This window comes from Limulus polyphemus, unplaced genomic scaffold, assembly GCF_000517525.1.
Source record: "Limulus polyphemus unplaced genomic scaffold, Limulus_polyphemus-2.1.2 Scaffold4278, whole genome shotgun sequence".
Lineage (NCBI taxonomy): Eukaryota > Metazoa > Arthropoda > Merostomata > Xiphosura > Limulidae > Limulus > Limulus polyphemus.
In genome coordinates this window covers 58,659-72,557 of record NW_013669888.1, presented here as the reverse complement: position 1 = coordinate 72,557, position 13,899 = coordinate 58,659, and the positions used below count along the sequence as shown (strand labels likewise).

The following is a 13,899-nucleotide window of genomic DNA, read 5'->3' as shown; positions in this document are numbered from 1 at the left end:
TTTACACCATACGAGATCATTATATGAACCTACGTACATAACATCACCCTCCAGGAGTGGATTTACACCATACGAGATCATTATATGAACCTACGTACATAACATGACCCTCTAGGAGTGGATTTACACCATACGAGATCATTATATGAATCTACGTACATAACATGGCCTTCTAGGAGTGGATTTACACCCTACGAGATCATTATATGAACCTACGTACATAACATGACCGTCTAGGAGTGGATTTACACCATACGAGATCATTATATGAATCTACGTACATAACATGGCCCTCTAGTAGTGGATTTACACCCTACGAGATCGTTATATAAACCTACGTACATAACATGACCCTCTAGGAGTGGATTTACACCCTACGAGATCGTTATATAAACCTACGTACATAACATGACCCTCTAGGAGTGGATTTACACCCTACGAGATCATTATATGAACCTACGTACATAACATGACCCTCTAGGAGTGGATTTACACCCTACGAGATCGTTATATGAACCTACGTACATAACATGGCCCTCTGGAGTGGATTTACACCCTACGAGATCGTTATATGAACCTACGTACATAACATGACCCTCTGGGAGTGGATTTACACCCTACGAGATCGTTATATGAACCTACGTACATAACATGACCCTCTGGGAGTGGATTTACACCCTACGAGATCATTATATGAACCTACGTACATAACATGACCCTCTAGGAGTGGATTTACACCCTACGAGATCATTATATGGACCTACCTACATAACATGACCCTCTAGGAGTGGATTTACACCCTACGAGATCATTATATGAACCTACCTACATAACATGACCATCTAGGTGTTGATTTACACCCTACGAGATTATTATATCAACCTACGTACATAACATGACTCTCTAGGAGTGGATTTACACAATTGGCTATCTGTATCGAAACCCGGATTCTAGCGTTGTAAGTCCGCAGACATACAGTTGTGCCACTGGGTCTTAATTAAGGCGAGTATCTGTTAAGTTGTTTTTATGAATTTTTCATTTAAAGGTATCTCGCTAGTTTAAACTTAAATCTTTTTCTCCTTACAATGTCGCAGCTCTAGTGGAGAGTGGTTACCATAGAGACAATCCCTACCATAATGCCGTTCATGCCGCTGACGTCACTCAAGCGTTGCATTGTTTTCTCCAAGAGGAAACTGTGAGTATCCTATACTTCAAAATCCTGCTTAAATTGATATCAGTATCCTGTACTTTAAAATCCTGCTTAAATTGATATCAGTATATTGTACTTTAAAATCCTGCTTAAATTGATGCTAGTATCCTGTACTTTAAAATCCTGCTTAAATTGATGTCAGTATCATGTACTTTAAAATCCTGCTTAAATTGATGTCAGTATATTGTACTTTAAAATCCTGCTTAAATTGATGCTAGTATCCTCTACTTTAAAATCCTGCTTAAATTGATGTCAGTATCATGTACTTTAAAATCCTGCTTAAATTGATGTCAGTATCCTGTACTTTAAAATCCTGCTTAAATTGATGCTAGTATCCTCTACTTTAAAATCCTGCTTAAATTGATGTCAGTATATTGTACTTTATAATACTGCTTAAATTGATGTCAGTATATTGTACTTTAAAATCCTGCTTAAATTGATGTCAGTATATTGTACTTCATAATCCTGCTTAAATTGATTCGTTTTGATTGTTGTATGAATGCACTAATAAAGAACTGAACACTTAAGCATGACGACGGTATCGTAACTAACTGCTTAACAAACATTACAGAGTGTCGAACGACATGGAGCTTAGAGATGCCCAACTAAAATCAATCAGTATAAAACTGTTAGCTCGGTGACCGGACCAGTGTGAACGACCATTCGCTACCAAATCTAATAACCTGGCGCTGAAACTGAATTCAAAGCAATCACACGTAGGGCGACTGACAGAGTTGCTTTTCTGTGTGGGAAGAACCCGAACGTTTCACGCTAAATATCATTTACGTTAACTGGACGTGACTCGTTAGTAAGACGCTTCTGAATAACTACTTCAAGAAATGGGGTTACACGCTGTGTACGTAATTCCCAGTTTGCATTTTGTTTTCTTCTCCTTGGTCAAGTTTAGTACTATTGGAGATGTTTATTAACCTTATCGTCACGGGTCATCGCGTTTGTTGACTTGCATTCAAAATTTTATTGAACTACTATTTTTATGAATTTATGTCAATAAGTTTGGTAACAAATTGTATATTATAATTCAAATTTTAGTACTATATATTAGTTAGTTTCTTAATTTAAAAGTAAAAATTAAAAGAACACACTTAAATATAGATTTTTGTGTGGCACGTGGTATGTTGAATGCAGCATTGATTCAAATTATATGTTTGTGATGTCCAAATACAAAGTCTAAAGTTTCTTACGAATTAGGAACTCAAAGTATTGATATTGACAAACTAGAATATAAAATAAGAACCTCCTATCTTTTCTATTTACTTTTTTATGCCCCACTGCTCCTTCTAAACGTGTAGCTGGTTCCTAAAACCCACTTCCTTTCCTGATGGGGTGGTTACCCACTTATACAAAGAGAGAAAGGTTCACCAGGTCATTTTCAGTAAAACAAAAAAATCAATGAAATGGACATTGTTTCAGTTTTATCGAGCTGACTTTTTAGTTGTTTATAATATTCACTGCATAGAACTCAAAAATAAAATGAAATTGGTCGTTATACTTCACCAATTATCGAATACATATTGTATAATTTTCTATACGGCTTCGTAACGTTCGTTCTTGAACAAATCGTGAAATATCGTATTTTTTAAGCTTAACAATCAACACAGCAAAACTCGCAATGAACAACAACCTCTGTTGTCAAAAGATGGCAGCACATGACGGAGTAAGGAATGATATTGCGTACGGTATTGTTAAAAAAGCGAAACACTGTAAAATTGGCTTTTGGTTCTGTGCCCACTGCATGGATCAAACTCGTATATTAGCCCTACTGAATAATATAACTGGTCTCGTTTCCTTAATCCTCTACTAAGAAGTTCCAAGCTCTAGAAATACATATGAAGCCCAATCTATTATTTGATTCACCACTTGTCACTGAATTAAGTATACCGGTTGCGGGAAATTCCACTACTCAGCAGTAACCATGAGTAATGGCAAATTAAAGTTGTAACCATTTTATAGGTTAATCAGAACAGGAATACGACGGTAAGAATTGTAATTATTTTCATGTTGCATCAACGGCAGGGTGTAAAGGTTTGTTCGCTTCTTTCGAATATTCACAAAAAAGTTCCATAACAGCTATCTGCACTAGCAGTTTCAAATTTTTAACTGGCAGATTAGAGGAGAAAATAGCACCCACCGTCAACTCTCGAGCTGCTCTAATCAAGATTTTGCGTCAATAGGACGCGAACTTCGGGTCCTCGGATTTACAGCCCAGCATGTTAGCTACTATGCCGTGCCCGTCTTAGATATATCCTTCAAAAAACAAGTTTTTTCTTGTTTTAAATACAAAACTGCACAATAGGCTATTTGCGTTATGTCTATAGCAAGGATTGAGCCCTACATTTTATCGTTATGAGCCCCCGAGCTGATCGTTTAGCCACCGTAGGGGGGAGGTATAGGTAAGCAGAATTAGGATATCAGGTATACATCAGGTTTAAGAGCCGAAAAAGGTCCAGTTCATTTATAATTATATATCTGTTAATAGAGGGCGCCAGCGTAGACAAATAACAAAATAATGGTACGTGTCAGTCTGTGAGATTTCAATGTTGGAATTAGCGATATAATAGCTTTTTTAAAAACCAAGAAGAGAAACTGTAAAAATCCTAGTTAAAATTGAAAAAAAATAAAAGAAATACCATCATATTTTATTCTTCAATTAAGCTGATTTGTGTTTTAAAGAACTGGAAAATACAGCTTTGTTAAACTTTGTGTCAGTGTTTTATCACAGCAATCTACACCGATTTGCGAAGTTAGTCGAACGAGAATCGAATGACTAAGCACTTCTTTTGTATGTTGTCAGATTTCAAAGTATTTGGATCCAGTGGAAATCATGGCCTGTCTTATAGCTGCAGTTTGTCATGACCTTGATCACCCAGGTTTCACCCAGCCTTTTTTACTGGCCACTTCCAACCACCTAGCAGTATTATACAAGGTAAGCTAACGTATAACTGTCTATGGCACCCACCAAACCACCCAGCGGTACTATACAAGGTAAAGCTCATTTATAACTTTGTATGCCACTCATCGAGCCACCTGGCGGTACTATACAGAGTAAACCTAACGTATAACTTTGTGTGCCACTTCCAACCACCTAGCGGTACTATACAAAATGAGCTAACGTATAACTGTCTATGGCACCCACCAAACCGCCTGGCGGTATTATACAAAGTAAAGCCAACGTATAACTTTGTGTGCCGCTCATTGAGTCACCTGGCGGTATTATACAAAGTAAAGCAAACGTATAACTTTGTGTGAAATTTCGAACCACCTGGCGGTACTATACAGATAAAGCTAACGTATAACTGTGTGTGTCATTTACTAAGCCACCTAGCGGTACTATACAGGTAAAGCTAACGCATAACTGTCTGTGTCGCCCACCAAAATACCTGGCGGTACTATGCAAGGTAAAGCTCATGACAGATGTTTGTATCACCCACTAAGTCCCCTGGCGGTATTAGATAAAGTAAAGGTCACTCACACCTAATTTTATACAAGATAAAGCAAATTTGTAACTGTTTACTCACCAAACAACCTAGTGTCATTATACAAAGTAAAGTTAGCATTTGGCAGTTTATGCCACACACCAAACCACCTAGCGGTACTATACAGTAAAGCTAGCATTTAGCAGTTTATGCCGCTCACCAAGCCATCTGGCGGTACTATACAGTAAGCTAGCGTTTAGCAGTTTATGCTACTCACCAAGCCACCTGGCGGTACTATACAGCAAAGCTAGCATTTAGCAGTTTATGCCGCTCACCAAGCCATCTGGCGGTACTATACAGTAAAGCTAACGTTTAGCAGTTTATGCCACCCACCAAGCCACCTGGCGGTATTATACAAGTAAAACAAACGTAAAACTGTGTGTGCCATTTCGAACCACCTAGCGGTACTATACAGGTAAAGCTAACGAGGAGATATTATAAAGAGTTTAGTGCTAACTTTTACATTGTTTCGTTATTTTTAAAAGAAATTAAATATACATATACATATTCCGTCAAACGAAATGGAAAGAGACCAGTATTTAATCGTGAAGACTATCGACATTAGGAATGTTGCCTGACAATCGTTATTGTCTTAACAGAATTTTTCTGTGCTGGAAACTCACCACTGGAGGATGGCTGTCTCATGCCTCAGGGAGTCAAAGTTATTGGATCACCTAGAGAAGGATGTATGGTGAGAGGAAATTTTCGTTTTATATTAAACTTTGTTCATTCATATTCGCCCATTGTTCGGAAAAGAGTTAAAACATTTGTGAAGTGTATTTAATATAGTTCTAATTAATGGTCTCGTTTTTTTTATCTTATTGGAAAACGAAGTATTGTATTTGATATTTAGTGTTGCTTACAGGCACAACAACTGGGGGTGGGTGGATGAGTTCTTGATCCATTTTTTTAGGTACCCTTTATGCCCTCTTCAAAAATTCAGGCACACGTGTTGAATTTTTTTAAATATTTTCAGCACACACGACTTCATAAAAAGCTATGCCTCCTAACATTTTAGCCGTGGTTGTGCTTATGCTAACAATCATTTTACTTAATCACAGAATCAAAGGTTTTGCATCATGTAGTATTGAGTTATTTACTCAAGGGCAGGTTCTTGGTTCAAGATCTCCAACCCTCTCAACTATACGGTCCCCCATATCTCAGAATCATTCTTTCTAGCACCTTCTTCATCCAACTGTCTATCAAACAATGTGTCCAACTCCTGTCTTTTACCTTTTCTGACATTTTTACATCAAGGTTGGCCAGGTGGTTAGGGCACTCGACTCGCAATCTGAGGGTCATGGGTTCGAATCCCCATCCCACCAAACATGCTCGCCCTTTCAGCCGTGGGGGTGTTATAAAGTGACGGTCAATCCCACTATTCGTTGCTAAAACATTTGGCGGAGGGTGGTGATGACTAGCTGCCTTCCCTCTAGTCTTACACTGCTAAATTAGGAACGGCTAGCGCAGATAGCCTTCGTGTACCTTTGCGCGAAATTCAAAACAACAACATTAGTAGCTGTATCAGTTTTTGAAGGAAGAGATCTAGGTACATCAAGTGATATAGGGTAGAATAGAATCAGTAGGGTTACCGCAACGTTTGCTGTGCTTGTATAATGTTTCCATACTTAACTAGGTAACAAACTCCTGCTTCGCGGACGAAACAATTTATTGCTGTTTATTCAAAGTAATTAAACTAGTTAAGTGACTAGACTATTCACGTACGCGGTTGGGTACTTAAGAGTTCTTAACTGATCTGATGGTCGTGCGGGGCGTCTCAATGGCTGTGAGGTTAAACCTATTCCACAATACGTAATATCCAATAAACACGTCTAGTGCAAAAGATACCTTGAACGGAATGGTCTGATAAAAAGTGACAAACCGATCGATACCAGATCTAGAAAAGCTATATCTGGGTATTGGGAGCAAGTATTAAAACTCATCAGAGTGATGGTACCAGTACTCTAAGTGTTTGTACACAAATGAAGAAATCCACATACAAAACCTTTACACATAAACACTGCTGTCTGAGATGGGGCTCTGTGGGATGACAGATCTATTTCCTAAATACCTTTCTCTTTACAGAGCATAGCACTATCTACATTCTACACCCCTTTCCCTTACGTATATGATGACGTCATCTCTACTTCCCAAATCCTAGTTTCATTTTTGCATATTTTAATACAGTTTAGAAAGCTTCTCATGTGCTGCTCTTTTAATTGCACAGATATGTAATGACTCATCATAATGGGAAACAATATTTCGAGACAACTTTTACAGCTTTAGAGTAAGTACCATTAAGACATCTAGTCTTATGAAAAGATTCAAAGAAAATACAAAGTATATAAACTTCCTTTTCTGAACCTTTGATTAGTACAAAGAATTACCATTTAAAATAGCGACCCTGCTATATAAATCTTCATTTAGTGCTCCTTTTTAAATAAGTTTCTCGTTTTTATCAGAAAGGTCGGAGGAAGTGAGTGGTGTCATGTTGCGAAGTGACAGTCTTGACAAACTGATGAATTTCATCAGAATATTCTTGATGTTTCAGAGAAAAGAGCTTGTTAAAATGTCAGCCAAGACAGACGTACACTACTGTCTTCAGTTATTTTCGATGTAACTTTTACCTATTGACAAAATGGTTTAGTATCACATTATTCCAGAGTATTGTTGGTTGACTATTGTAATCAAATAATAAGCATTATTTCTATACATTATACCATTAACGTCTTACAAAATACTAACCAAGAATTTGTTAAATAGTCGAATCCATCTAGAATTATGTTTGACACGTGACCGTTTAAATGATGAAGGTCTTAGGTTTGAAATGATGTTGAATATATTACCTAATTTTTTTGTCACAAGGAGACCTACCAGTCATTTAGTCCCTGGTTGTATGATTGATTCAATTATTTCCGATAGTTGCGTAGAAAATCTGTTTGTTGGTCGTGGCATGACTTGATAGTTAGGGTGCTTTGCGCGAAATTCAAAAACAAACAAATCATTTCTATGAAAGAAAACAGGTGTTAGAGAGTAAAAAATAACTTGGAAGATATACACATGCTGAGAAAACTCAAGATTAAAGCGAAATATTGATAGTTCGCAACAATGAACGAAATAAGTATTGATACTTTGTGTCAGGAAACGTGTAGTTTTAAAAATCTATACAAGAAACATACAAAAAATGTCGCGTACGAGATACAACGTACATAAACGTCCTGCTTCATGCATCGGAGAAAACGGTGTTTCTTGCAAGAAGGATTTCACGAACATGCCCCAAGACATTAAAGATGTCACGCAAAAGGAGGGGGGACACAGCTGAAAGTTTAATACAATCTGAAGGGTTAACTATTTAAGCTCGACATCTGAACGGAATCTGAGAACTTTCTGGATAAAATGTATATAAAGAAGCTCTTTTGATTTAGGAGATAACTCATTTTATAACTCGTAATAGTGGTTGGCCTGTTTAATGTACGATTTATTATAAATGATTTATTGACGCTGAAACCCCAATTAATTTATTTTGTGTTTTTTTCATAATTATTTAACAATTTCAAATGTTTTCTTTTTTACATTTCCATGTATGTATTCCACCATTTTTATCTAACAAATGCTCATTCTGGTATAAGTTATTTTTACTTATTGTAATTTTTTCATTTTAACCAGATATATTAATACTGAAACAGGTGTATTAATATTTGTTTTTTAATATTATTACTATTATAAAAGCCAGTCAAAAATGACAGGAAACCATTGTCGAATGATAAACGAAAATTATAAAATTTAACTAAAATAAAGTTGTCTGTACCTCCAACATACACCTACTCTTCACTTATTTCATCACTCTCCAAGTAATTCTTTAATCACTACATTTTTAGTAAAAACTACGAAGACAAATGAAATGTTATCGTAAACAAATGTACGTGTGAACTCTGAAAGACATTTAAATAGCACTCTTGAGCCTTTTCACTGTATTCTAGGTCAGGAAGTAGAAAAAATAGTGCGGACATTTTGATAAAAATGTTCAACTCTTTCGACTGTACAAAGGATAAAAGATATTTGGTAGTAATAAAGTTTATGTTTCTATACGTTTTAAAGCCAAATAGATAATATATGTGTGTTAAAATATTTATTATTTAACATTTATTCACCACTTATAACTTTTTAAACACTGACTGTATAAAGTTAGTAACAACAGACCTATTTGAAGTCTAATACATAGACGTAACATAATGCTTAGTTGAAATACTACTTGGTAAATTATATTTTGCTTTTGGCTACAACTCAGTGCCATAAAACTTCTGAAGTAAACTATTTTGTTGTTATAAAAAATAAAGATTAAAAAACAAATCTTTCTTACAAATCAACATGAATATTGAGCCAACATAAACACCATAGTTGGCCCAAGAACAATCGGGTGATACTTTTGTTGCTAAGCGACGATGTATATTTTTGAGCATTATCAAAAAAGGAATCGTGAAAGCGTTCTCTACAAAGGGAATAAGATTTTTATAGTTAGTGATAAAGTAAAAATATTTTGCTTTAACATTTATTTCTACCTGATTTTCTGGTGTATTTTATACGCATATCTACCAACTTATTTGTTCCCCCTAGCGTCTCCTTCCTTTCATACATTGTTTTATCACGTACCATTGTCTCGTGTCGGTATATTTTATTGTTCTATTTGTTTTTGTTTTTTGTATAATTTATTATATGATTTGTAGGTTCGAAAAGAGCAGACAAACCTTGCGAAAGCCGAAACGTTAAGATGAATAAAAAAAAACTATTTTCAACTTTATAGTCGCGATTTTTAAAACGAATTAGTAGTGTCGTTAATCTACAAAGTTAGTGTTCATGAAACTGTATTGTAGCATTAAATAAGTAGGTTGTTAGAGTGAAATATCTTTCATCTTTAACTGTATAGTTGGTGCTTTTGGATCAGTATTGTAGCATTAAATAAGTAGGTTGTTAGAGTGAAATATCTTTCATCTTTAACTGTATAGTTGGTGCTTTTGGATCAGTATTGTAGCATTAAATAAGTAGGTTGTTAGAGAGTAATATCTTTCATCTTTAACTGTATAGTTGGTGCTTTGAGATCAGTATTGTAGCATTAAATAAGTAGATTGTTAGAGTGAAATAATAATATCTTTCATCTTTAACTGTATAGTTGGTGCTTTTGGATCAGTATTGTAGCATTAAATAAGTAGATTATTAGAGTGAAATAGTAATATCTTTCACCTGCAACTTTACAATTAATTCTTTTGGATCTATACTGTAAGCATTAGGTAACATATTATTAGATTGAAATAGTAATATATTTTATTTGTAATTTCTGTGATGGTGAAATTAAGATGGAAAAAAAAAGTTACTAAAATCGATAATGAATTTTTTTTTACAGATTTGTTAATTGCATTTAGTTATTTTTATAAACATAAAATGAACTGTTTTCTTAGCCTAGGTTTGTTTGTTTATTTTCAGTGTGGAGATAGAACGCTCGATACAATCACTAATTCTGTCCACGGACTTGTCACTACAACAGGACTTTCTTCTTAAGTTCAAGGTTAGGCTATAAATACGTGAATTCAGCACCAGAGACATGATGACTATTTCTATAAACTTCAAGACTTATAACACTTCCCATTCTACAGTTATTAGAAATATAAAATTTGTTTCTTAACTTTTCACTATTCCAATGTCACACATATTTCGACGCTTCAGACTTTGACTTATTTGATATTATAACATTTTGTTCGTCAAGTTTTAAATTCTTGAACCACCTTAAAATATGGATGTTTGAAGTTTATGGAAAATTTTATTTAAAGAGCAGTTTCTTTGTCAGTACACAGTAGTTAAAGATAACTTGACTTCAACAAAATAACTTATAGCTCCCAATCAGTTATGATTGTAGCGTAGGAAATTTCTGTAAACCACAATTTAAACTCTCATTTGAACTATGTTTGTAGTAGCTTTGGAAATGCTTAAAACGTGGTGAGTGTTCAAATACATCACCCACGTGGTTATTTTTGTTGATTACTGGATAATATTTCACCTTCCTGAAGTAAATGAATGTTACAGTATTTAACACTATCACACTTACATACTTGAAAATTTGCCTGTTTTATGAAGGTTGCAGCATATAGTCTTAAAATATTTACACTAAACATATGGATTTTGTAAGCGAAGTTAATTTCGTAAAAACGAAAGGAAGATTAAAATTAAATATTTAATCGTATATACAGTACGATTGAAATTGATGACCTAGAAAATGTGTATAAATACAAAACACAGCATACTCGTTCTCTCTTTACATGTTTGTGTAATATATAGATATATTCTTCCCTCTTTCAGTATATGTAAAGAGAGGTAAATACTGTTTTCTCTCTATATAAATAATATCGTTTGTGGAATTGTTAGTGATGAAATAGTTGTAGTCTTCAACGGTATCTTAGTATCAATAATACAATAGTACCGTCTTCATGTTGTGGTTCATTAATTCTTTTAACTCTTAAAGTGTCGAGTATTTTCATAAAATGTGGACTGAAAGATTATGTTGTGGAAATAAAAATAACAGAGAGCAGAATAAATAGTTTATGATATGCTACATTGTTATTTGAACTGTACTTTGGAAAGTTATTCTGGATCCATGAAGTAAACACACGATAAACATAAATTCATATATATATAAAGTAGGCCTAACACGAGTTAAGCCTAACGTATTACCACGATCTTGGGGACCTTTCATAAGAGTTTCTTTCAGGATAATCCAAGTTTGCTTCTCTTTCTATAACTAAAGACATGCTCTGTAGTTAGATTTCTAATCATTTAGTTTGGTAAGTCTTGGAAATTAGATAATTTTTTTCCTTAGAAATCTATGGATGAAATTTCTGTGGACCTGACCAAAAAAGAAAAAAGACATTTTGTCCTGCAGGTATGTAAGACTCAATGCTGGAAGTGATTAATCATTCTCTGTATCATAATGATTACGTATGTTAATATTACTTTGTAGTGTTTTATCTATTAACTGTACTTTTCGTACATGTTGTTTCATAATCCACCAATTGACTCCTTATTTTTATTATTGCACAGATAGCCCTCGTGTAGCTTTGTGCGAAATTCAACTAGTATTTTGCTGATTTTTTTTTTTTTACTTAGCCTACAGTCCAGAACTTGACATGCCTCAAATAAAGTTTATGCTGAAGGAAAATGTATTACAGTTTAATTAAATACGTTTTGAATTTTGAATGTCTTTATTAATAGGCCTCCTGTCTCTGAGATTGGAAGGCCTTATGTCTTAGTCATTAGTTTGTATCTTTTTCTCCGCTATTTTCACAGCGATAACTTTAGAAGGCTATATCTGATAGTCAGAAAACTTGGCACAGACGTTGCATGGGTCTGTGAAAAGAAGCCTTTTGATCTTGAGCCTGGTTCCATATCCACTATGGCTGCTAGGTGGGCATATTTGATTTAATTTTTACCGTGATAAGTTTGAAACTCCTATACCAATCTTCGCGAAAGGTGGTATAGACAATTGATAATCATGTGTGAAGAAGCCTATTGATTTTGAACCCATTCAGTATAGGCTATGTGGACATCTTAGAAAAATTGGATCTCCCACTGACGACGATGGACCCCATGTTTGCTGTGCGAACACTGGACATCTAGTTCTGGACTTTCCTTACTCAATTCTCACAGAGAAACAATAGTTACAAGTAAAACCTAATTTAAAATAAATTTTGTCAACGTTACCTTGGATTTAGATGCCCAGATGCATTTTTGGTGATTTTTGATAAATTGGCAAGCACCATGAAAAATGGCTGCCAAAAGTAATTTAGTTGTGGATCTCAAATGTCCACCACATATTTTCAGATATATGGCTAACTAAAAACTATAGTGGTGTTCAGTTCCTCTGTTTGGTAGTCAACTCTCAATTTTGGGGGTCTGGCTCATGGACTATTTCATTTCACCAGTCCAACGGAAGAGTACTCTAGATTATAAAAGTATTATGGAAACTATCAATAATCAGTAGCTTAATCTAATCCTATATTCGTTTTCGATTATTGGAACACATAAAGCTTATTTTATATTAACTCGACTTGGATGGCTGATTAGTTAACACTATGCACATGATACACCTTCTGATATTGTTTATAGCTTAACTAACTTTATGGGGTTGGAATACCTACTTTGGATGATCAATTTTGCTTATCTCACCCAGTGGTTCGTTTTAATAACCCGCTGGTTTCATTTGTTTCTTCTTTCTTTTCAAGCAACTAACTGCAGACAAATAAAGATGTCATAGATGTGAGACGTTGTGGGCTTGGGAACCCACATCTGTTTTTTTTTATCACTGTTTTGTATGGTTACACTTATAATAGGTGATGCACACGAGATAAGGTTGAATCATTTATGTGTTGTATGCCCCCAGTAGCTCAGCGTCAAGCCTGAAGGTTTATGATGCCAAAAATCTGGTTTCAATACCCGTAATGGGCAGAGTACTTTGAACTTTTGTACTTAACAACAAACAACTATATTCTCCGCTTTCTGGGTTCTACTTCTGCAGACTCCCCCAAAGCCAGTATACGTATATAATTAACTACATTATAATTTGTAACATGGTGTTATTATTTTTAATGTTGTCCTTGCTCCTTTTGGCCTGATTTTCTTAGTTTACATATGTTAGCATATATATTAAAGGAAAATCGAGTCTGTAGATGTTATTTTTCATATAAACGTGACACTGAAAACTTAAAAGTAATTTTTTATGAAGAAGACTTTTTTTTCGCCTGAATATTTTGTTTCTTTGTACCGTTTGCAGGTTGCTTTGAAATGTGCTGATTTGTGTAATCCGTGCCGGCCTTGGCCCATCAGTAAACAGTGGAGTTACCAAGTGTGTGAGGAATTATATAAACAAGGTCAGTTTAGAAAGTGTGTAAAATTACATTCACTGGTGATAGTTTAGGAAGTGTGTAAAATTACATTAACAGATGATAGTTTAGGAAGTGTGTAAAATTACATTAACAGGTGAGAGTTTAGGAAAGGTATTGTTACGACAGCGGAAGTCACGTGAAGCTAATAACACGTCATGAGCTTCTAGAAAATTCATTCCCCTTCGTGAAGCCTCGAGTGTTTGCTAGATTTTCGGTATTATTGTATATAAGACCGCCAAGAAGTGACGGCAACAATGCAATTGAATTG

At 34.9% G+C, this 13,899-nt stretch overlaps 1 protein-coding gene across 1 annotated transcript in view; it reads left to right on the top strand.

Moving 5' to 3' along the window:
- Positions 1-13,899, top strand: part of LOC106470902 (cAMP-specific 3',5'-cyclic phosphodiesterase 7B-like) — a gene marked incomplete at its 5' end in the record, with an annotated part of 40,539 nt that overhangs the window by 25,565 nt on the left and 1,075 nt on the right. The window contains 6 exons of the mRNA XM_022399538.1: positions 1,095-1,195; positions 4,023-4,154; positions 5,304-5,395; positions 10,183-10,264; positions 11,570-11,632; positions 13,520-13,633. Coding sequence (XP_022255246.1) covers positions 1,095-1,195; positions 4,023-4,154; positions 5,304-5,395; positions 10,183-10,264; positions 11,570-11,632; positions 13,520-13,633 — 584 coding nt within the window. The remainder of the gene's footprint in view (positions 1-1,094; positions 1,196-4,022; positions 4,155-5,303; positions 5,396-10,182; positions 10,265-11,569; positions 11,633-13,519; positions 13,634-13,899) is intronic.